The 24,164-nt window shown below is 46.5% G+C and overlaps 1 protein-coding gene across 1 annotated transcript in view; it reads left to right on the top strand.

Annotated features, from left to right (window-relative positions):
- VTCN1 (V-set domain containing T cell activation inhibitor 1) overlaps window positions 1-24,164 on the top strand; it is a 30,680-nt gene continuing 6,516 nt past the window's right edge. Inside the window, exons 1-4 of the mRNA XM_019527696.1 lie at window positions 1-263; window positions 11,892-11,956; window positions 16,585-16,932; window positions 23,060-23,338. Of these exons, the coding sequence (XP_019383241.1) occupies window positions 232-263; window positions 11,892-11,956; window positions 16,585-16,932; window positions 23,060-23,338 (724 nt within the window). The 5' untranslated portion in view covers window positions 1-231. The remainder of the gene's footprint in view (window positions 264-11,891; window positions 11,957-16,584; window positions 16,933-23,059; window positions 23,339-24,164) is intronic.

Here is a 24,164-nt window from a genome sequence, read left to right as displayed (position 1 = left end):
AAGCCTCATTGCTGTTGACCATGCCTGATGGGAAACCTGCTTGTGTCCCCATGGCTTCCTCATACCGCAGTTTGCGCTACTGGGAGTCACCACTCCTTTGCGGAGTCCAGCTATTTAAGCAGAGCACCCTGAAGAATGCGTCTTACAGGGAAGGAGGCAGGTCTGCATACTGTGTTGGTTTTTCCAGCACTCGGCACAGTGTGAAGTGCTGTCTGAAGTGATCCTGTTACCATGGCTTCCCAGGGTCAGGTCATTTTCTGGAGGTACGGTACAGCCTTTATCTGCTTTTGGAGACATGGAAGGGAATTGCTATATGCACAGAGGGGTGGGCTTCTCTGGCATTTTTGGCTGTTGTGCCGCTTTTGAGAGGGAAGTTATCTGCTGTTTGCCTCAATACCATGTTTACTGGGGTTGCTTGAGTTTGGCAAGTATGCAGACAGCTGGCTTGGCATTTATAAGCAGTAGACTCTGCGGCTTAAACTGGGACATGCATGCTTCTAGAACCCTAATGCTAGTTACCCATTACAGCAACAGTGAAGAGCAGTTCCCAGTGAAGTCCACACATCTGGATTGTAATATCTCCTACCTGCATGCAGCTAAAAGAATGTGAATGACTTTGGAAAAGCTCTGAATGTCAGCTGTCAGCATGCAAGAGCTGGGCAAAGCTCCGCAAGTCTAAGAAACTGTAGAAGGCAATGTACAGCCTATACACGTGCCATGTGTAGTGTCTTAGTTGCAGCACACCTGTTCACTCCTACATAACAGCTGCACAGATTAGGAGCTGGAAGGGGAGGAAAATGATAGCATGTCTTTGTTCAATAATTTGATCTTCTTTTGGCTGTGTTGGTGAAGCCAAAATTAAAATAACACATGGTCTCTGGTCTCTCGTGTGGGGCACCTGGTATCCAGGTCAAGAGTCACTGAAACAGTTTCCACCAGGTTGCTGGTTGGTGGGCTCCAGGACATCAAATGAGCTGGAGGACACAGACTGGTTTCTAGTGACCAGGTGCCAGTGTCACAAAAACACCCCTAACTTTCTCCTTCTCCCTTGCTGTGGGCTCTCAGGATAAAGGCACAGTGGCAGAGCTATGCTGGTATCTCTTCTGTTGAGTTATTAGGAATAATCAGACTGGTACTACAGTCTTTTGAACAAGCCGCAGCAGCAGAATGCCATGTGTGGGAGAATGAAACCCCTTTTTTCTTGTTATACTTTCTTTATTCTTTAAATGAGGTACAGGGTTCTCTCCTGTGCTAAGTAGTAATACTCCTGTATTCACCCAAATCTAAGATGACTCTGAATTTAAGACACCTCAATTATTAGATTTTAAACATGGAAAATTATAAATTTGTTCACATTTGCCATGTCTAGAATCTAGTTATTGGAGGGCTATCTTAAAGTCATCCCTCCCACCACTGCCACAGGGAAAGTAGTGGCAGAGAAAGCAGCAGCTAGGAAGCCAGCACCTTTTTCCATGCTCTTGCCCTCAACTTGCCACTAGTTCCCACCCACAAGCCTGTCCCAGTGCCTTCCCCGTCCTACCACTTGTTCCCCTCTTGTGCCTGCCCCACCCCCCTTACATTTGCAGCTGCTCCTGCTCTGTCTGCTAGGGGCTGGAGCACGCTGCTGGGCCAGGCAGTAGTGTTGGCTCTGGCTTCAGCCTCCAACCCCAGTCAGGGTTGGGGTTGCAGTTGAGGTCAGAGCTGCAGCAGCTGCCCCACAGCTCCACATACCCCTTTCCTGCACTGCCCCTGCTCTGTGTGTCCCTTTCTCTGTGCTCCCCTTACACTGCATGTCCCTTCCCTGCACACCTTCCCTATGCTTCTCTCACTCCACATTCCACTTCCCCCATACTCCGTGTCCCTTTCCCCGCACTCGACTTGATCTGCACATCCCTTCACCTGTGCTCTCCCCACACTTGTGCACCTTTTTCCTGTGTTCTCCGCACTGCATACCTTTTCCCCCACATTTGCCCCAGCGCTATGCTCCCCATGCTCTGTCCTCACCTTTCCCTGCACCCTTTTCCCATGCTCCACGAGACCCTACCCCTGCACCCCTTCCCCACAATCACCTTCTTTTGCATGTCCCTTCCCCTGCAATCCCCCAACTACCCTTTCCTCCATGCTCCCACCCCACTGCACCCCTTTTCCATGTACCACCTATGTGCTGCATGATCCACCCTGGCCCTGTCTGGAGCCACAGCAGTTGCTTGCCTGGTCTGTACTTGAATCTAAGATTAGGGTCCCAGTCCCCCATCCCCCCCAACCAATTCTGAATGGGGGAGGCAATACTTGTCTTAGATTCAAGTAGATATGGTCATTGTTGTACTGTGAAGTGCCTTGCCAAGATGCTCCTGGCAGAGTGCACCAATTTCTTAGTAAACTGTGAAAATGGCAATACAGTATCATGAGATCTAATGACAACATGTATTATGAATGTTAAATGGGCCCTTTATTTTTATTTTTATTTTTTTTTGCATTTGGAATATAGGTAGCAAGCAGCTCTGTTACTCTTAGATGTGTGGTCCTCCTGACTGACCATCTGCAACCAGCCTGACTGGTTTTGTCAGAGTAGCAGTAGCTGATGGGTATGACAAGTGAACACCCACCACTTGATTCTTTCAGATTATCACAATTTTTGCATTGGCTGAATATCTGTCTTGTCTGGACAGTAACATTTAACTGAAGCAGCAGGAGAAACAGGGGATGGCCCTGATGATCATGGAAACTGGGGGCTCCCTCATTGAGAAGCAGGGCTCTGCAGTCAATACAGAAAGCAGACTGCAAATGAACTGCTGAGACCGTCTGAGGTTCCTCAGTGCACTGGACTCATGATTGCCACAAATCTGTTTAAATTCAATAGGAAAGATTATATATGAAATGGACTACTATGCTGTTTTCTTTAAAACTTGAGTTGCTGCACAACATATCAAGGAGCAATATAACACCCTGTGGTAGGTCACACCTTCTTACCAGGGGGTTCCAGATGAGTTATGGAAGGGTAAAGGATCCCAGAACAAAACTTTATATGTAACTAATGATTTTAGGATACCCAGCTGAGCATGCCCTAAGGGGGACTGGCTAGTTTTACAGAGGGTTGGTTCTCAGGAGTTTCTGAAAATCAAGTCCCCTTAAAGGCACATCTCAAGGTAGGGACCCAAAGCTGAGACAACCAACATTTTTAATCTTTTGGACACAACTCACAAGTGGTTTGTTTTATCAGTTCTTTTTGCTCACTTGAGCTACTGGAGAAGGCAGTGATTCACATGTAGCAGTGGCTTCAAGTGATTCACATGTAGCAGTAATTAATTGCGATGCTTCTCAGAGCCAGGAGGCTTAAAAGGAGGACAAAACCTTCAACTGCATGCTAGCCCTTCCTTAAGGCTGAGATAAAGGCAAGGTCCTCTCCAATGGATTTGGTTTTAACCAAGTAAGATAGAGCTAGATCCAGACTACCTGCCCTGTGCAGGGCTGCCCAGAATGAGTAGACAAAGGAGTATTTGTCTGCTAATTCCCTCCCCACAGCAGGCACCTGGGAAAGGAATGGAGAGCAGTTTTCCACACCTGCCCTCCTGCCTCCAACTCTGGCTGGAGAAGCTGAATCAGCCATTAAAGATGGGTCACAGTTTACTGCAGGGGACAGGAGTGAATTATTATCCCTTGAGAGCAAGGATGAAGCAGGGGAAGGATGGATAAGAGGGCAGGGTGGCATGTGGATGAGTCACTTATGCCTCCAAGGCTAACCCTAGCTTAGTGCAGGTGCCCATTGCTTGAGGATGTACATACCATCACAGTCTAGCATTAATTAATCCTCACAACATCATTGTGTGGCAGGTCAGTGTTATCTTCATGGTACAGGCAGGTTCAGTGAGTCACAAAGGCCTAGATTGTGCTGCTGCAAGGATTTCACTTCTGGTTTAACTCCAGAGAAGCCAAAGTAGCTAATGAGGGAAGAAGGTGTTAATGCAGCAAAAGAGGGTGAGTGCCTGGCTTGGAGGGACTTGCCACATTCAGCCTACATTGGCTAGGGTGGGAGTTACCATCTTGGATCAACCAGAAGGTTGGGTTGTTGAGTCCTGAGGGTTGGATTCCTTGGCACACACTGAGCACCACCTGACTCCTCTATTGATCCCCATGGCTGCTGATTTAATCCAGATGGTTCCTGGAGTGAGGGACTGATCAGTGCGGGCAAGGGTGACAGAGCTGGATGGTGAGCAGTGAGAGGCACTGTGTGCGCTCCCTGAGCACCAAAGTGAAATGATGTTTTAAGATTGTAGCAGTGACATGTCTGTCCTCTGCCTTAGCTGAATGGGTGAGTGAGGCCTGGCCTGTCCCTTGCTTAGCTCAGAGACACTTATCCAAACCTTGGATCTGAGTCTGGTATATCCCCTGACCTCTAAATATTCCCAACTGCAGGTAAGTGGAGAGGTAAAAGAGAGAATTAGTCTCAGCTATGCCTGATCTGTACTCAAAAGCCAGGTACAAATGGGAGAAACAAGTTGTGCCCCTCCGTCACCTAGTAACCCCCGTGGTTACCAACTTGCCCAAAGAGCCCAAGGTTTACACCTTTCTGACCAAAGCGTCTAGGCTGCCTATACACATGCTTGGGGGCAGGGGGCATTTTAATTAAAGTAATTCCTGGACAGCGTTTTAATTAAAATGGCTCACAATCACATATATTAAGCCCCTACATCTTTTAAAATGGCCACGGGATGCTTTATCTAAAGCTCATTTAATGAGGTTTAGATAAAGTGCCCCCATGGCCATTTTCAAATGTGCAAGGGCTAAATACATGTGACATTGAGGCGAAGCTAGAGCGTTCTTATTAAAATGCAAATGAACGTGTGCATAAGCAGCCCTAGTTTTCGGCCTTCTCTGTCAGCAGAGGTGGGGTGCAGATATTTGGACCCTGTAGCTTTCTTCAGGACAGCTGAGGTAACTGTGGGGCTGAGACTAAGATACCGGGAGTAGTAGTCAAAGTCCTGGGCAGGATGGCTTTCTCTTTTGTCTTTTTAGGCACAACTTGAGATGCTTCATGCATGCTATTCCCTGGACCCAGAGATCCCAGACTGACGAGGAAGGTAATCATGACCTTTAGTTTAACTTGTTGGATCTTGAGCAAGCAGTTGGTGGTCTCACCGTCTGAGCTGGCTATTTCAAATCACAATGTACGTGTAGGAAGGTCACTGTCATGGAAGTGGTCTAGAGGCTCTTTGGGGGCTGAAGGTTTTGATGGTGTGACATCAGTACTGGGTGGGCATCTGTGCCAAATCTAAGAGCTTAGGCAAAGTCTTGGTAGAGATCATGGGTGTGGGTTACTGATATTCCTCACAGTTGTTGGTGGGGTTTGAGGATGTAGATGGTCACATGCTTAGACTCCATCTGCCATACACATAAGTAAAAACCACAGCTTGGCCCAATGACTGGTTATTGGCTTTGGTGAGCTTTGGTGCCAACGGTGACCCTTAAAGGGCCAGTGTGGGAGCTGGCATCCTGGATTCACTCAGCCTGAGTCTTCAAGGTTTCGGCTGTGAGGTAGGCCTGAAGCGAGAGTTGCCTATCCTCATGGGCTCAAGTTGTGGGGGCCTTGCATGATAAGGAGTGGGCCACCCTGGGACAAAAGAGACCTTCCATTTCAAGAAGTGTATGGCTCTGGAAAGGTCAAGGAACATGATGCATGTTGTTTGTAACTCTGGACTGGGCATGGTCTGAGCACCGCACCACATCACATCACATCACATCACATCACATCAAGACCTGGTGGACCTGAAGACGTTTGATTCTCATACAAGGCAGAAAAAAGAGAAATCTCTCTGCAGTCACTACTACACTTCACAAAACTTACAAAACTTAGTTTACAGTTTTCATTCATAATCAGTTTTGAATATTTTCAGAGATGAATATCCCAGCTGTGGAACCTATCAGATAAAAACGGTGTCAGCAATGAGCTTACAAGAGATATTTTTCCTAATACACAGATAAGACCATATTTTTCTGAGTAAACAAATGAGGCTCTGGAATCCATCATTCCAACATGGATCTGTACCAAAAATACATTTCCCTTTCAGAGGGCAATCCATCCACTTGAACCACTTCATAACATGGATAAGAAGGGAGGAGTCAAAACAGTATGCAAGTAGTAGTACCATTGAATTAATTTTAGATTTCTGTGTATGTATAATACAGATTATTCAAAGTCATAATTTTAACAATGGCAAAAGAATGACTGGCGTCTGAGACTGCTGTAGTCATTGTGCCAATAAAGTGGATTTTCTTAATTTAGTATGTCCACAGCAAAGTTAATTTCTTCCAGCCCTTATGAAAATACTTGACTGCAGAATGCAACTCTTGACATGATAGGATCTTCATAGTTACAGAGGTAAGAACTTGCACGAACAGTGTCTGAATGCTGAAAGAATTCACCAGAGATGCCTGAAAGACTGCCTTGAGTATGGTGCTGTAGAGTTGACTTTCTGCCTGTTAGGGAGATGGGGATTTTCAGAAACATGCATGTTGTTAATGAAGGTGGTGTTAAAATTGGTGCCAAAACACCCAGTGATGATTCCCTTGGTCTTAAATAGGTTTTAAGGCAAAAGATGCCATTTCATTCCTCTTGTCTGACCTCTTATGTAATGCAGGCTGTGGAATTTCACCTAGTCATTCCTGTGTCATACCCAGGATTTAACTGGACCCTGTCTTTAGGAAAGACATGCAATTTGATTTAAAGATCTAGACTTCTTTCTATAAATATTTGACTTAAAAACCTCTCAAGTGGTACACTGTGTTCAGAAATGCTCACTGTAGCTTTACCACCGTAAATATACAAATCTTTTAGTATGATTTCTATTCCAGTCGAGCCACTGCAGCTAGTCTGTCATTCCTCACACCAGATCAAGCCATCAGCCCCAGGTGCTGGATGGTATTCTCAATCTAATGCCCCAACACCTGACATTGGCCTGGGTCAGATCAATGGTCCATCTCATCTGACTGTCTAGAGCTGCCAACCCAGCTCTAACCCTGTCATTGAGCCACCAGGTTAAGGTTCATCTAGTCTAGCCTCCTGTTTTTAGGGTTGGTCAATGACTGAACCTTGAGAGAAGGATGGAAAATCATGTGATAATCCTGGTTCATTATTCAGTGAAATACATGGAAGGACACGATGAAATCTGAGGACATTTTTTTCTGACCTTTAAAAGAGTCATCTGAAACTATCACACAGAAATTTGACTACCTAAAAATGGGTGGTGTTTTGAATGCTGCCTTTATTTATTCATTAGTATGTCTGACTCAGGTCTTTTACTTGGTCCAGGTGTGACGCCATGGTACAGCTATGTCTATATATTGCACATTCCAGTAACATATCAACAGAGGTTTTACATACCTGCCAGGAAAACAATTACAGGAAACCAACTCCCTTCCTTGGTGATAGGCCAGTCCCTCCACCGACCCTACAAACAACCCAGAGGTAAACAGCTGGAATCTGTTGGAGCTCTTTGGACCATAAATAACAGTCAGAATCCTTTGATCATGTTATTTGGGGACATGACTGCTTGGAGCCACTGGGGGCTGTATGCTGGGTGATGCTGGCTGAAATTCAGGCGATCGGTTTGTCTTCCTCTTGAAGAGATACTCACATATCTGCAACTCAGGAGTCAGCTGCTTTTCCATACACAGAGAATGTAGAAAGAGGTGAGTCATACAATCATAGAAAGCTAGGTCCCTGGAAGGGACCTGAGGAGGTCATCTAGTCCAACCCCTTGCTCAAGGCAGGATCATCCATATCTAAACCATCCCAATCAAGTGTCTGTCTTAACATGGCAAAGAGCCAATCTAGCAATGGCATGAGGGGGAATCATCATACTCCATGACTTCATCCTCCCCAGCAAGGGAAGCAAAGGAAAGCAATTGCAGCCTAACATCCTTCAAAAAGAGTTTGCCTTACGGAGCTGAGGTTTACTTGCCAGGCACTGAAGACCCCCAGCAGGAGTGAAGAGGGAGTACAGAGTTAAGTGGGTCTTCTGAGTTGCCAGAAGCCTGAAGCAGTGAAATGGCTGCTGAAGTCTTCTCTAACGTGAAGAATGAATGAATGAACACCAAGGAGCCAGGGCCCAGGTGAACAGAAGCAGGGATATATGGCATCTTGATGGAAGGAAAGCAAAATGCAGAGATGATGCAGCTCTAATTTGAATAAGCAAGCAGCTATTATAGTACTTGATCACCTGAGGCCCCAGCTCTGAATCGTTTGAGGTTCTCCATCATCAGGCACAATCTCCAGTCCCACAGCAAACTTCCCAAAGGGACCTGGCATGGGCCTGAAGACGTTTGGCCTTGAACAACATGACCGTCCTGAGCCTTCATGCCATGGCCACCTCTGTACCATGTCATTTCAGAGGAAGTTTTATGGCAGCATGGGACATCGGTGAAGAGGGGCGTGGGGAAGAAAGGGAAGGAGGAACCATGGCTTCCACTTGCAGTTGAAATTCTGCCAGTATAGCTGCCTGACCAGTACCATTTCCCCTCTTGAAACCCCTCTGGTGGGTGGGCTACAGTAATCATGGGCAAGTGACCACACTCCACAGTAGCATGCAAATGACTGACAGTAGATGCCAGTCCTCCCAGAAGGCCTCAGCTGTGTGTATGTGGCTACAAAGGAGCTTGTGAGGTCAGTTAGTGGCTTTGTCCTGAAGGAGAAAAAGACAGATTTGCCCAGAATTACGTTGGCCTCTGAGGTCAAAGTAGAGAGATTGCTCATAGGCAAAGCAGCCGGAAATGCACACAGTCACCTTTTCTTGGCTCTTCAGGGGAAATTGCTGCTGGCAATTGGTAACTTTCTACAGAATCTCAACACACGGTGAGTTAGTCCAGGTTTTCTCTTACTTCCCTTCAGAAATAAGGATGTCCTGGATTAGCAGCTGTAGGACTTTAGGAGTCCTTGGGTGTGTGAGGATCAATGTTGCTGTCAAGTGCTTATTAGAACAAAAGCATTGTGCAAAGCAGGGGCCAGACCACCTGTCTATCGATCCAGGTCCCTGAGTCTGCACCCATGGCCTGGGAGAGAAGGGGTGGGTGGGGCCCCAGCTTACAGTTTGCAGTAAGATGGCATTGAAGTATTGTAGAATTTCAACATGTTCTCTAATTCTGAAACCCTGACACATACCAGACGGTCTGAGGGCGACCATGTATGTCATCAGTACTTCCTGCTGGGCATAAGGACTGAGATGAGGAAAGAAAGAAGAGAGTGATATAGGAAAGCTAAGTGAGCAAGGGCAGGACTTTTGCAATGCCCATTCTCCTCCTCCCCTTTTCTGATCTATGACCTCCCACACTACTCAGGAGAGGTTGACCAACTGGATAGTGCCCTCTGGCTCTGGTTCTCAGCAGTGAAAACTTGACCTCTTGGGTATCTGGGATGAGACTGTCAAGAGCCTGGTTTTTCCAGCTCCCCTCTCCATGGCATGTGGCTAACTGAGGAACTAGGCCGGACTCTGTAGCTGGTGGTGAGAGAGGACAGATAAAGCAGACAGGCTTTTGGTACAGTGTCTCAGGCACCTGGCAGATGATAATTTAGCTATGCAATGGGAGCTGAGGGATCTTATCTTGAATCCCCAAAATTAGGGGTCTTGCCATGCCAGACGTGCCTGGAAGAATGTGGGATTTTTGAGATCAAGGATAACATTCTTCAGACCCCAATTGCACAATTGCCAGTGGGCAGAGAGCCCAGTATTGGGAACCTGGTCCCTGATGTCACACTTCCCACAGTGCTCTTTCAAATTTCCAGCATGTGGGGAGTCTGTGACTTTGAAGGTCTGTGTGCCAGCAAGTTGAAAAGCCCATCATGCAGCCCAGCATCAAGGAACCAGTTCTCCCATGCTGGGCTGCACAGCACAGCACACCTTTAAAGGTATGAGTATGCAGGGAGCCCTGTATTGGGGAGTGTAGCAGGTCACTAAGGTACCTGCTACTCTTGGGAGCAATGAGGAGGGAGCCCAGGTGCTGGTTGCTAGGGCAACTGGAGGGAGCCAGTGACTCATACCTGTTAGCGGTCAGCTGACCAGAAGGGGCAGGGCCTGGCTCCCATTTAAACCCCAGGGCTAGAGCCAGGGGAGGGTTCCCTGCTGGCAGCTGCAGGGGAAGGAGCTCTGCTGGAGCAGTAAAAGAGAAGAGAACGGGTGAGGGATGGAGTTCCCTTAGGGGTGGCTCGAGTGATGTTTTAGCCAAGTGGCAGAAGTTTATGTTATAGCCTAGGGGCTTGAGTTTTGTGTTTGCTGTTTACTTCCGGAGGTTTGGGTGAGGCTATTAGGGGATGGAGGAGGCCTCATTTTTGATAACCCACTCCGGAGTGGGAACCCTGGTGCCAGTGAGGGCACAGCTTTTGGGGGCACAGACCCCAGTGCCAGTGAGGGCGCACCTTTTTGGGGGGCCACAGTCCTTGTGCCAGTGAGGGCGCAGTTTGGGATGAGATGAACCCTGGCACTAGAAGGATGAGCTTAAAAAGCCAGGGATGCCTGGTGCACCTGGGGGTGGGGGTGTGCAAGTGTGTTTATATATGTGTATAGGAGGGGTTTTGTGTTGTTGTCAGGACTGGCGGGTCACCCCTGGTTTTGAACTGGTGGCCCCTTGCTGTGGGGCTGGCACCCGTGCCCCTGGGACAGGGAGGACTGTGCTCCAGAAGGGAGCAGAAAAGGGGGCCATGAGCCTCCAGGCACTTGAAGGAAAAGCTAGAGCCTCGGAGTTAAACCCTGTGTGGTGGGTTTGGATGAGGAGGCCTAGCTAGAATAAAAAGGGGTCAGGCCATTCTAGGAGAGACCTCACCGTACCCAATAGAATAGGCAGTCTCCCGCTCTCATAATAAGTTCCAACAAGACGTGGCAGCCGAGATTACAGCGGGACAGAAGGATTCCAAGGGCGCCCCACATAAGGTGTGGATGACCAAGAAGATGGCACTGGGGAGGGAGTCCTGTTACAGGGAGCCATTAAACGTGCAACATCTTTGTTGATGGTTTGCCATTCTACTGTGTCCTAAATTGCTAGCATGTGTAGCATGTGTGGACTTTTGCTGAGACTGCAGTCCCTGCAACTTCATCAATACCACCTGACAAGGACAGCCACAATGACAGCATGTTGCAATTTATTGCGTGACTTGTGTTAATCATGTGATAAATGTGCTGCTGGAGGACTCATCCTCTAGCATGGTACTGGGACACTGGCTTGATACTAGAGGGCAGAACCTCTCCTCACCGAATCCTCACCAGCATACGGGGTTTTTCTTGATGATTTCCCAGCCGTGTACTGAGAGAGTCTGAACTAGGTAAGTGTGCAAGATTGGTTGAACTCAGAGCGTTAGGGGCTGTGGCTCTCAAGTGTGACACACATATGGCTTTTCAGCACGAGACTGGAAACAAGAGACTGACAGTGCTCAGTCCTGCACCATGCTATTTGCTGTGTAACAACCCAGCAAAACTGGGCTGTGCTTCGCAGGGTTGTGCATGCACATTGGTTTGAGTGGCAGTTTCACACAGGCCTGCAACGAAACTTGCTTTGCTCCGTCCAGGGCAGAATGGTGCTGGCAGGGTTGCCTGAGGCACTGGAAGGGACTGTTGCAGGGAGGTGAATGGACCCCGCTCACAGTGCTGCCACTCACGAGGCATGCTGGCCACTAGAAGCACTGTTAGTAAATAAAGTAAGGCTGCCTTTCCTGGTTGAATGGTCTAGGCCTGAATACCCCCAGAGCTCTACTAATGCACCTTGGAACCGGCCAGCCCAGCTTGCTGCTACCTCAGCTCTGCCAATGCATCTCACTTTAGCCCTACAGCTCCCCCACCCCTGCAGGTGTGGGAGGCAGAGGAGAGAAAGCTGTGAAATAATCTCTCGCATCCTTTTTTTTTTTTAAACAGCACGATCACCGTCACCCTAATTCTCGCAGCAGTGATTGCACTGATCATCGGCTTTGGAGTTTCAGGTAAGTGGTGGCCTGGGTTAGCTGATGTCACTGTTTCTTCTCTCTAAAATGCCTGTTGCGTTTTATTGAAGGCTTTGAAAATGTATAGAATTATAGAAAGCAGGGCTGCAAGGGACCTCCAGGGGTCATCTAGTCCAGTCCTTTACTTGAGGCAGAATCAACCCTGCCTAAACCATCCCATGCATCTAACCTGTTCCTGACACTCCACAAACAACTCTGTTGCACAGCGGCAAGGTGTATTGCCTGAAGACACCAGGAGCACTCTAACCTGCCACAGGTAAAGTGGAGGGATGATGTACTGCTCGTGTCCTGCTATTGCAAGGGTTGTTAAATGCACTCCAGAGATCGAAGGAAGAGGGCCATGCCTCCAGCTACAGAGAGAGGCAAAAGTCCCACAGTCCATGCCACTCTGATCATGGGGTGAAATTCCTTCCTGACACCAAATGTAGTGACCAGTCTGATCCTGTGATCCTGAGCAGAGGGACAAAACCCATTAACCAAAAAGCTCCAGGCTTTAGTTCTAGCACAAGCATCAGCACATCCCACATGTGCTACCAGGTAGCCATCCAACAAGCTGAAAGCTGCTTGCAGACCTGCAAGTTTTCTTCATTGAATATTCAGGCTCTTTGCCCATGTCAGATTGTTTCAGTGCTGGGATTTTTGGACACCTTCAACTGAGCCCCAAGGGACCCTGAAATCCAACCCGGGCTTTGCCACAGGAACACTGAGTGGCCCCTGGCATATTACCTGTCTCAGTTTCCCTATCCTGTGCAGTCATGGAGGAAGGAGTCCTGCAGCGACAAAAACACCCCATCTTGTCACTGTGTTACTAAAAGCTGTATTGTAATTCATAGGGCCAGGGCAGCTGAAATAAGCTTATACTAACTGCTTTTATTGTGGCATGTCCTGGCTTTGGGGTTTTGCTTTGCATCATTCTTTTTAACAAAGCTCGACTTCAGTAGTATAGCTGAGGTGAGGGGTAATGAGGGCAGCAGCTTTGGCGCCACCTTTGTACAAGGCACAAACGTTGTTACTGGAGTGGCAGCTGATTGCAGGAGCCAACACTGCCCCAGGTGATGGCCACCCTGGATGTGGAGCTGTGCTGCTACACCTCCACTTGACTTTTATGTAACTTGCTGGATTTTGGGAAAAGGAAACTGTGGTACCATTTCCCAGGCCAGGGAACCCACGAGGATTTGAATCAGGACCATCAGCACCATCATTTGCACCACTGAAGTTAAAGGAATAACTACAATCACTGGTACAGGGAGGTGGCAAGCCCTGCGGCTCAGGCACTGAAGGATGCATATCACCTAGAACAGGAATGTACAGGAAGTCCCATTTTACAGGCAGCAAAGCCAAGCACAGACATCCAGAAGCATCTTCCCAAGAGGCACAGTGGCTAAAAGCCAGAAGCTTTGTCCTGATGAATTAGAGGGATGGATTCTATTCCTAGCTCTGTTGTAAGTGGCCCTGTGTAACCTCTCAGTGGAGTACAGGGTGATGTGAGTGGAGAAAGACACAATCAGCAGCTGGAGCAGCAAAATGTGAGTTGATGGTCTCTGGGTTGTGGTCCCCTGCGCTTTCCCCCCAGAGCAGCAGTTCTCAGCTGGATTGTGGGTTGATGTCATGGCAGGTGGGCCACAAGGGCTGATGACTTCCACTTCCTTCCCTTCTACAAAACATTCCTGGCACTGAGCTTCTCTCTGCACACAGGCTTTGCCATGACCAGCTGCAGAGCTGCTTTAGTGCAGTGCTGATGGTGGCCTTGTTGGTGCTGTTGGTGGTCAGTGCTGATGAGGTCTGTTGGAAGGTGGAGACAATTCTCCAAGTGCAGCCTCGTGCCTACAGTTCTGCAGCTTCCTGTGCTGCATCTAGCTTGCCTAGAGCAGCCAGGGGCAGGGAGAGGGGCTGTTAAGCTGTACCTGGGGGTAGGAGGAAGAGACGAAGGGGGCTGGCAGTGGGCTATGGAACAGCAGGTGAGGTCTGGGGGAAGCAGGGCATGAGAACTACTGCCCTGGACCACAGGGAAGTTGGAAGTAGGGTCAGAATGAAGCAGGGCAAAGGGGGTCCATTTGTCTGTACTGTGCATGGTCTGTGCTGCTGTTATTGCTAAACTATCTCCCTGCCTCCTAGGACTGCGTTTAGAGACACAATAGGCATCCCTCGTGTGGGTCACTCTTTCTCCTTTCTTTAGTTCTTTGGGTAGGTTTTCAGGTGTTGTAGGTTCATGCTGTTGCTGAGACTTTTGAACTTGATTTGAAGCTCTGTGGGCAGCTACTGGTGAATGTACAGCACAGGTTTGACCAGCTTACAGTGGCCAGCATGGCAGGAGAGACATGCTGCCATATTCTGCATGTGGCAGGGTTTTCTGGGGGCTGATGGTGCTTGCCAGATACACTGTCTTGACGTAGTCCAGATGTGGGAGGACAAAAGCATTTATTGCTGAGGCCAGGCCACAGTCTACCAGGGTGGGACATTGTCCTCCAGGCAACTGGAGCCTAAGCAATGGGACAAGGTACTTGTTGGAGAACATGATCCTTGTCTGCATCTGACTGCCAGTCTGGTTCACAAGTTCAGTCCTGTGCAAGAAATAAGGAGGCGGCAGAGGAATAGTGTGAACCAGTTGTGTTGGATAACCAGTGAGAGCTGCAACCTGAAGCAAGTTTCCGATTCTCCCCTATTTCAAGAGCACCTTTGATTCCATTTTTTTATTGTTGTTTATCATTTGGTATATAGGCATTTCACTGTGTAAACACTGCTAAAATTGACTTTGTTGATGTGTTTTTATTCTTCTCATTTCAAGTCTGCTGTCTACTTATTCCCCTTTCCACAGCCACATATACCACCATATTGTTTCTCAGACTGTTTTCTACTTCATATCATTCTTCTAGATTTCCTTCTACCTCTTTCCTTTTTCAATTCTTGCTACTTTTACAAAAGCAATTAGGATTTTTTGCAGGGGCGGGGGTTGTTATGGTTTATTCCTGTTAAGGAGAAGGAGCTGATCCTCTGTTCATTTAAAAAAAAAATTAAATCCAGCTTACTAATTAGGATGTATGTAAAGCCTGTTTTTTCTGACTACAGCAGGAATCCAAGACAGTTTCTTTGCTGTTGGGTTCATGCCTCTTGCCAGGCAGCACTTGACCCAAAAAACTCTTTCCCTTGACTTTTTTCTCAGAGTTATACTATGAGGATGTCTCTGACTCTTTGCATCTTTCATGCCTTTTCCATCTGCTTCTGTGGGATGTTGGGTGCTTCTCTCACACATGCAGACACAGACTCTGTCAAGCCAGTCCTTCATCCCTTCATTTGGAATCAGTCCTTTGGCAAATTTCTTGGATTGCATGGCCCAGATACTGTCAGGGTTGCACATAGTCCATTCATGATGAGAGATGTTCACTCGTCTTACCTACCACTGAACACAGGGGCTGAAATCATTTAGTCTGTCCCACCCAATGGCTTCACAGCAGGAGTGGGACTGCTCCACCCCTGAGCTACACTGCTCCCCATTCTCTTCTTACCTATTTCAGCCTGTCTGTTCCCTTCCACTATCATTTCTTTTCTGTCTCAAGTATATTCCCATCCTCTGGGAGTCTGTGGACAACTCCTGGAGTCATTTGTGGTCTCTAGCAGAAGCTAATGTAAGACTGACAATGATGAAGAAGACAGAAGTGCTTAATTGTCTGAGACCAGACTTCTGTTCTCTTGCCTTCTGAACCTGCCTTCTTAGTTCCTGGGCAACATCATTCCTGTCACTTAAATCCAGTCTCCTCCCTTCTCTTCTTGTTTCATCCCTGGGCTATAGGCAGTCTGGCTTGGGGGCTTGTAGGTGAGCCAAAGGGAAGAGAGGAGTTTTGTCCTGGAAGGCACAGGCCTCTAGTTAGTGACTCACTCTGGCTCATGGGGCCAGAGGCAGATCGGCAGCACCATGGGGCACTGGGTGGTGGTGCTCTGTCTCCGTCTGTCCCCTAGCCCCTGTCAATCTTGACGGGCAATTGGCTAGTCTTTTTATAAACACCCATTCTTTTCTGAGGAATATAGAGAGTGGTGCTAACAAACAGGAGCTTCTTTCAAAGGTCATTTATATAACCAGGGTTTGAAATATGAGGGGGGGGACTCGGAGGCTGAGCCCCCCCCCCCATAAGAGACAAGAGCCCCCAGTCCACCCCACACCTTTCTAAGCAGCTCAGGTGGAGACAGCAGCTCCTTCTTGCCTCTGGCTAGCACCGCTGCAGACCCCTCCAAGAGTCAGAGTATAATTCAAACCCTATATATATCAGCTGCTTGAAAAGAGAAAGTAAGAAAAAATCTAACCTGCCCCTCAAAAGTAACTGGACAAGGAAAGATTGTGGGGTTTTGTGATGCTGATAAAAGTTCTTACCTTATTCTTTTGCTAGAAACTACTATTAAGAATGGAGCGGGATGTCACATAGGCACCCCACAGGTGTTTTGTACAAAGTTTTGTTTAAAAAAATAACAACAAGGGGTATTCCTGCCTCTGTATTCATAGGTCTTTGCTCAGCAGAGGCCTGTGAATGATTCCAGAGTCCTGGCTTGCTGCTACTGTTCTTTGCACCCCCATGTTTTCCTGGCTCTGCCACTGGATCTGTGCTTTCTTGTTGCAGGTAGACACTCCATCAGCGTCACTGCTTTGACCTCTGCTGGGAACATTGGAGAGAACAGCATCTTGGGCTGCACATTTGAGCCTGACATCAAACTCGGCAATGTTGTAATTCAGTGGGTAAAGGATGGTGTTGCTGGGCTGGTCCACGAGTACCGAGATGGCAAGGACCAGCTGCAGAGCCAGGGCAAGGCTTTCCAGGGCCGCACGGCGGTTTTTGCAGAGCAGGTGATTAGTGGGAATGCATCCCTGATGCTCAGAGATGTGCAGCTGTCTGATGCTGGCACCTACCGCTGCTCTGTGACCACATCCAAAGGGAATGGAGAGGCAGTGCTGGAGTATAAAACTGGAGGTGAGGAAAACCTGGCGAGGGAAGCTACCTGAAGACAGCTTTTCCAGGGAGTCTGTTTTTTGAGGACACTGGCCAAGGCAGACAGGCATCACTCAAACCAAGCTGTACAATTCAGCTTGGTTACAGCCCCAGCTCCACTCTCAGTGAAGACTATTCACCCTCATCAGCTGTCCCACTCCCAACAGGAGCTGGACAGGACACTTTTACTGAAAGACCATTTGGTTGGGAAAAACTGTCTTCAATAAATCCTGGGTCCAGGAGCAGATCCAGGGTGCGTGCAGTGGTGCAGCTATACCCCATTTGATTCCTGCTCCACCCAGACTTTCAAAGCAACTGCCTGGGGCCACAGTAGCATTTCTAGTCAAGCAACACTGACGGAGTCAATTGACTTAGTGGCTCACTATAATCTGCCTCATTCCTACTAATCTCTCTCCGCTCCAAAGGTGTTAATGACCCTCACTCCTTTTCAATGGTCTTGATGTTCCACTGTTCAAATGATCCTTTCTTGTATGTCTTCCTTCTATTCCACAACTCTGCCAAAATTTTTTTTTTTAATCTAGCATAAAACCTTAATTCACACGTGGTAATATTAACTCGGGTATAGAAATGACTGACAGTGAAATATTGAAGGTACTGTCAAGAAGGCTGGATTTTATTTTACAGATCTGATTAAGATTTAACTATAGTGACGGCAGGACTAGTGAAGCAATCTCTTTTAACTGTTTTGAGGTTTTTTGCCTAGTTTTTTTGTATTTTTTAAACTTTATATATAATCCAGCAAATTAGCATACCTTCCAGTAAAGTTACATTTTTTTGTTTTGATTTTAACCTGAGTAATGTAGTGCTAGACCTCTGACATTTTAGTAAAGCTTTTAGTTTCTGTTTGACTGTCAAACAATGTTATTTGTGATGAAGTACCACAACATCAGCACCTCCCTTTTCAAAGTCTTCGATCTACCCATGTCTAAATTGCTTGCAAAATCTTATTGATTTTTTTTTTTAAAGAAAATTTCCAAACAGTATATTTTTGGGGGTTGAGAAAATTTTCATTTAGGGGAATAATGACATTTTATTTTGAATGTCATTGCCTGGAGCTACTGCATTCTCGTATTATGATTTTTATGTTATGTGGCATAGTAAATAGATGATATAGTCCATTTTTTATATTTTAAATCTTTTAAGGGCAGCTACTATATAGCACTGGTTGAAATGTCATCTTTTTTAGATCAAAGTGTCTCTTGTAACGCGTGACAATGAAACAGTTTGATGTTCTGTGGGTAGGAAATTAAACATGAGAAAAGGCTGTCAGAGTTTTTCCAGAGATTTCAGAAAGGTTCAGAGACTCCCCTCTTTTTCTACATCTTTGTCCAGGGCGAGGAAATTAGTTTATTGTCCTGCTTTGATTTTTCTCCATGGAGGATGCATATGTTCATGTTTTTCTCATTTACTTGCTTGACTATGAAATGATCCAGTTTATAATTATTTATAGAATTGGACCATCTGTCTGATACAGTTTTCATAGGAATCCAGGTGGCTGTTTCATAATAATTATTACTTTATTAATTATGGAAAGACAGCATTTTCTCTCCATAATTAAGGTTATAACTAAAGCTGGGTGAGATACTTATAACAAGTTATAGCAAATGTAGCTCTCTTCCTGCTTGCAGGTTTTCCATAAACTTTGATCCTTGCTAATTTGTTCATTATTCAAAATAAGAAATAATGATTTTTAACCCTTGTGCTAATAAGTTGTTGTATCATGACTATTTTTCTCAACTATTCACTATATGCTCAGTGTAGCTGGTCACTCATCATGGGGTATCATTTCTACTCCATAGTGGATGACTGACATGCTAAAAATAAAAGGAATTAGATGATCAGAACTATCTAAGGCATTTTAAAGAAAGTCATGCAAATCCTTCTGATGTAAACCCATGCATTAGCAAGTAGCTGTGTGAATCTTTGCTATCACAAGAACTTTATTCCATATAAAACTTGTTATAGTCATAAAAATGTTGACAAAAGCCGGTTGCAAGTTAAATGCATACAAATGTTTTCAGAAAGAAAATGGAAAATGATTGCAAGTAGTACTGGGATAATTTGTAGCTTTAAGCATAATACTCATCCCACAGAATTTCTGTTTTTCCATTACTAATTTGATTGTCTTTTTTCCTTCCTAACTTTCTCAGAAATTAGGACAGCTAGCTAGGATTTCTTTCTGGTGCCCTCACTTTGCCAGAGAACAGTTTTCAAGTCTGGTTTTGAGTTAATCAAACAGGGCGTTTTGAAGACACCTGACTAAAATGACCATGTTTTCAAAATCTGGCACACTTTGGTGACATCTTCAGGCTCATACATAATCTATGTAAAAGATAAAAATAAACCTTTAAAATGCATGCAGGGTTGCATCTGCCAAATTCCAGCTTAACAGGCATGGTTCTGTGGTAAAGGATACTGTTTCTGTATGTTAGCATTCTGCTGGATCTTACACGAAACACTGCTGTCAGTCTGATCAAAAAATATCCTTGAGTGAGTGTGTCTACATGTTCACTAATGAGCTGTAGTTACTGAACATTAAGTTTAGTTTTTGGCTAACCAAGTACTAAATCAATGCGCAGTAACTTGCACTACTGTGCAGTAGCACCGGAGCACAGGCTTTTAGTGATGTTTACTGTGCAGGAGCCTAATATTACTGTGCAGTAACTTTTTAGCGTGGTTTTTGCCCAGCATGCTACTATTAGGCGACTGCGCAGTTAGTGTTTCATGTAGACTTGCCCAGTGTACCCAGTTCCATTTGATTTTTCTTTCTTCTTCAAACAGCATTCAGTTCGACAAACTTTGATCCTTGCTAATTTGTTCAGTTTGATCTTCCTCTTTTGCACACTCAAGCGAGGAAAATAAAACTGAATGCTTGTTTGCACTTGTTTTTGTTCCTAGTGAACATAGAGCAATGAAAAGCCAAGACAAACTGAAACTGTTCTGATAAGCCTGCTATATATGAGCCACTTGACCAGGAATGGGGCTTTCAGATGTGTTCATCACTCAGAATTTGATCCAAATTTTAGTTTTTGGATGCTTAATTCTTCCTGTAGTGGTTTAGTTGGCCTATACTTAAGATGGATACAATTCCACTGAATTGGGTTTTATTTGCTTAGGTCGTCTCTGAATTTGGTTGATACTGGTCAAAGATTGTTTTCACTGGAGAATTACATTGCCCATACTTAACTCAATGTGGTTTTTCACCAGCCCCAAGGGACAGCCCTGCTCAATACGATATGGGATGGCCAGGGTGAGGGAGAATTGTTACCCTTCATTAATGTAGACCATGTGAAGGAGCACCTTGAGAGGCTGGACACCTTCAAGTCAGCTGGCCCAGACAGTTTACACCCCAGGGTACTCAAGGAGCTGGCAGGCATCATAGCTCAGCCCCTGGCACAGTTCTTCAAGAACTCCTGGCACTCTGTAGTGCCCGAAGATTGGAAGAAGGCCAATGTGGTGCCTATCTTCAAGAAAGGGAGGAAAGTAGATCCGGGGAACTACAGACCTATTGGCCTGACCTCTATCCCAGGGAAGTTCTTGGAAAAAAATATCAAAGAGACCATTCTTGACAAACTGGCTGATGGCAACATCCTGAGGGACAGCCAGCACGGGTTTGTCGTGGGTAGGTCTTGTTTGACCAACCTCATCTCCTTCTATGACCAGGTGACATATCACCTGGACAAGGGAGAAGAGATTGAAGTCATATATCTTGATTTTAAAAAAAGCCTTTGATCTGGTATCCCATGATCATCTCAGGGGGCTGGACTCGATAATTTCTGAGGTCCCTTCCAGCCCTAATGTTTATGAACCTGGTCCAATGCATGTACATGGCCTAAACACGTGTCACTGGTGTGCTGTGCTTACATCCCTGCATTAGCACCAGCATTGCACTCCATGGGATGTCCAGAGAAGCGGTCTGAGGCACCACAAACCCATCTGCAGAGCCACACACCACACATGCAGGTATTCCCCGCACTGCTACTATGCAGCACGGGGGGGTTTGTGACCCCATGGAGATCCTGGGATCAAAGAAGTGCACACCAAAAAATAAGTGGGGCAGCGCACTGTGCACACTGCTCAAAATCAAAGCCTGGCCAGCTGGAGCCACTGCTCCTGCTACTTGTGCCCAGGAGCAGTGCCATTGCTACTTGTCCCCATCATGCTAACTGCAGTGGCTTCTGGTCATGGCTCCCAGAGTCCTCCACTCCACACTGTACAGCCATGCTTTGCTGATAAGTATGCAGTATCCCCTGGGAGACCCTCTGAGATGGTCAGCATGAGAATGGTGAAGAAACATGTCAGACTTCCATAGCTTTCACAATTTGAGCCCTCCATTCCTTCTTTCCCTAGCTGCCTTCCAAAAATTGCTGATTTTTTTCAGGAGCTGTTCTTCCAAAATCACCACGGGCCCTGAAACCACCCACTCTTAAAAATGTCTCTGGCGCAACCACTTGGGACCCAGTTAGAAGCTGCTTTCATGGCTTATCTCAGAGACATACCCATGAAACCTTTCCTGATCTCTCTGGAACGGGGAAATTGTATAACTCTCCAGTGAGGAAGACAGCTTATCAGAGAGCTTACCCTGGCCCTGCAGAGCCCAAGCAGGTACCTAGCAAAAGCTCCTAGCAGGTACCCAGAGAAGCTGGCCACTGCTGCCTGGTATGGGCTAGTGGGGAACCCAGTTTGGGTCAGTTTGGGAATCCCCATTCCTGCTGTGGGGAGAGATCTGTGATGCCATAAATAAGATGCTGCAGGAGAGGGAGAGAGAAAGAGGGAGGAAGAGAGCATAAGCATATCTTTAGAATGTCAGTTTCCTATTTTTATTCAATTTTATCCTATTTTTATTCCTATTTTTTCTCTCCCTTGTTGCTATGTGAAAAACTTTCACACATGGGAAATGAGGCAATTGAGTCTACAGAAATACACTCCCCTCTAGCCATTCTCTTGCAGTGATCTTTCTTAAGAGTTACCTGTAGCAATGGTAGAAAGGATGCCAGGCAGAAGTAGTTGTGTGGCATTTTCAAAAGTCCTGAGTTTAGCAGTGTAAATCATCCAGGTCCTTGAGGTTCTCACTGTAGTTGTGAATGCCCACTCCTCCTCTGCCTCTTTAGTCTTATTGAATGCCATTTTCTTGAGGATTTATTTTTAATAGGAAGTTCAATGTGATAAAGGACTTTGTGGACATTTTGCTACACAAAATGCTGAGTATTTTCATGCTTTCTAATGAAATCACATTCTTGGCTACCTTAACCTCCTCAGAAGGTTTTCTCTGATGTGAGAAATTTCAGGTGTGTGTTGTTTCGGCACAGATGAGCTGTATTTGAGAACGTTTCACATTAGCCAGAGAAAGCCCATCTCAGACACAGCTAGGTGATAGAACTGCCTTTTCTTCATTTGTTAGTGCTGGGAGAAACCCTAGAGTACAGGACAGTTTCTGGCAAGGTTGGCTGCTTCTGGAGTTGTTTGGCATGGATGTTAAACCTCTGGGGGCTTCCTCAGACCTCGGCACTATGATCCCAGTTTGTAGGTAACAAGTTTCTTGAACGTATGCAATCAGGACTTGTAGACCAATGCAGCTACAACTTGGATACCTTGAACATATGCAGACAGCCAATCTGTGAGACACTGAGCCTTTGATTTTTTTTTTTTTTTTCTCCTTCCATGGGAGCGCAGGTAGTTAGTTCCTCCTCTCACACAAGGTGCCTCGTCTCACAGGATCATGCTATAACTGGTAAAATCTGTTGTTCAGGGAGCTTGCAGGTAACCCCAAGTGGCTCATTATCTTGCAGGGAGCTTGCGGGTAACCCCAAGCTGCTTCATTTCAAGGTCCTGTATGATGCTGTGTACAAGGACCTGCATACATTTAGCTGCAGGGAACTCTGCCAGTTGTAGAAGGATGAGGGCTGGTATTTGAACTTCCAGTTTCTGGAAGATTAGATGCAGTGTTTAGATGTTGCAGCAACAGGGATTCTAGAAATATTGTTTACAGTAGACGAGGGGGGAACAGGCATTTCCCACCTGACACTTAGACAGGTCAGTGCTCTTCTCCCATCCCATCCTCTTCTGCTTGGCTTTGTTTTCCCTGCAGCCTTCAGCACTCCAGAGGTGCATGTGGATTACAACAACAGTGGCGAGACCCTGCGGTGCGAGGCGCCCCGGTGGTTCCCTCAACCGGTGGTTATGTGGACCTCACCCAATGTCACAGGGAACAACCTCTCTGAGGTCGTCAACACCAGCTTCAAGCTGAACTCAGAGAATGTGACTATGAAGGTGGTGTCCTTTCTGCACAACATCACTGCTAATACCACCTACACCTGCGTAATCAAGAATGGCATTGCCAAAGCCACGGGGGATATCCATGTGACAGGTACATGCCAGCCTGCCTCAGATTGGAGCTTGAGGTTAATGTTACCTGGAAAGTTAACCCTGTCCCTTCTGCTGCATTGTAGGGTGCTGGGGGGGAATGGACAAATTATAGCTGAAAATAACCTGCCTCTTTTTGACCCAAAATTTTGAAATTTGACATATTGAGTAGCTCTACATGAGAACTTCCTTTCACCACTGAACAAGGAGCTGGCTGCCATATTCCATCTGCCCAGCACTAGCCAATCCCTTTGGTTTTTGCCATGGTCTGGATCTACAGAACTCGGTGTTGTTATGGAGACCTATAAATGCCAACCTTCATAGTTTCATAGTAGCTAGGGTCAGGAGGGACCTGATCAGATCATTTAGCCCGACCCCCTGCCACAGGCAGGAATGAATGCTGGGTTCACAAGACCCCGAACAGGGGATCATCCAACCTCCCCTTGAATTTGCCCAAGGTAGGGGTGAGGACCACTTCCCTGGGAAGCTAGTTCCAAATTTTGACCACCCTAACTGTAAAATATTGCCTCCTGGTCTCTAACCTAAACCTGTTCTCCATCAGCTTATATCCATTGTTCCTTGTCACCCCAGGTGGTGCTGGGGAGAAAAGGGCTCTTCCCATTTCTGTTGATCTTCCCTGATGAGCTTGTAGACAGCCACCAGGTCCCCCCTCAGCCTCCTCTTGCTGAGGCTGAACAGGTTCAGGTCCCTCAGTCTCTTCTCATAGGTCTTGTCCCACTGCCCTCTCACCAGGCGGGTGGCCCTCCTCTGAACCCTCTCCAGGCTGGCCACATCCCTCTTGAAGTGCAGCGCCCAGTACTGGACACAGT

Source organism: Gavialis gangeticus, unplaced genomic scaffold (assembly GCF_001723915.1).
Source record: "Gavialis gangeticus isolate Ggan-Ray unplaced genomic scaffold, GavGan_comp1, whole genome shotgun sequence".
In the NCBI taxonomy this organism is placed as follows: domain Eukaryota; kingdom Metazoa; phylum Chordata; order Crocodylia; family Gavialidae; genus Gavialis; species Gavialis gangeticus.
Note: the sequence above shows the minus strand (reverse complement) of the source record. Positions and strands in the feature narration are given on the sequence as shown.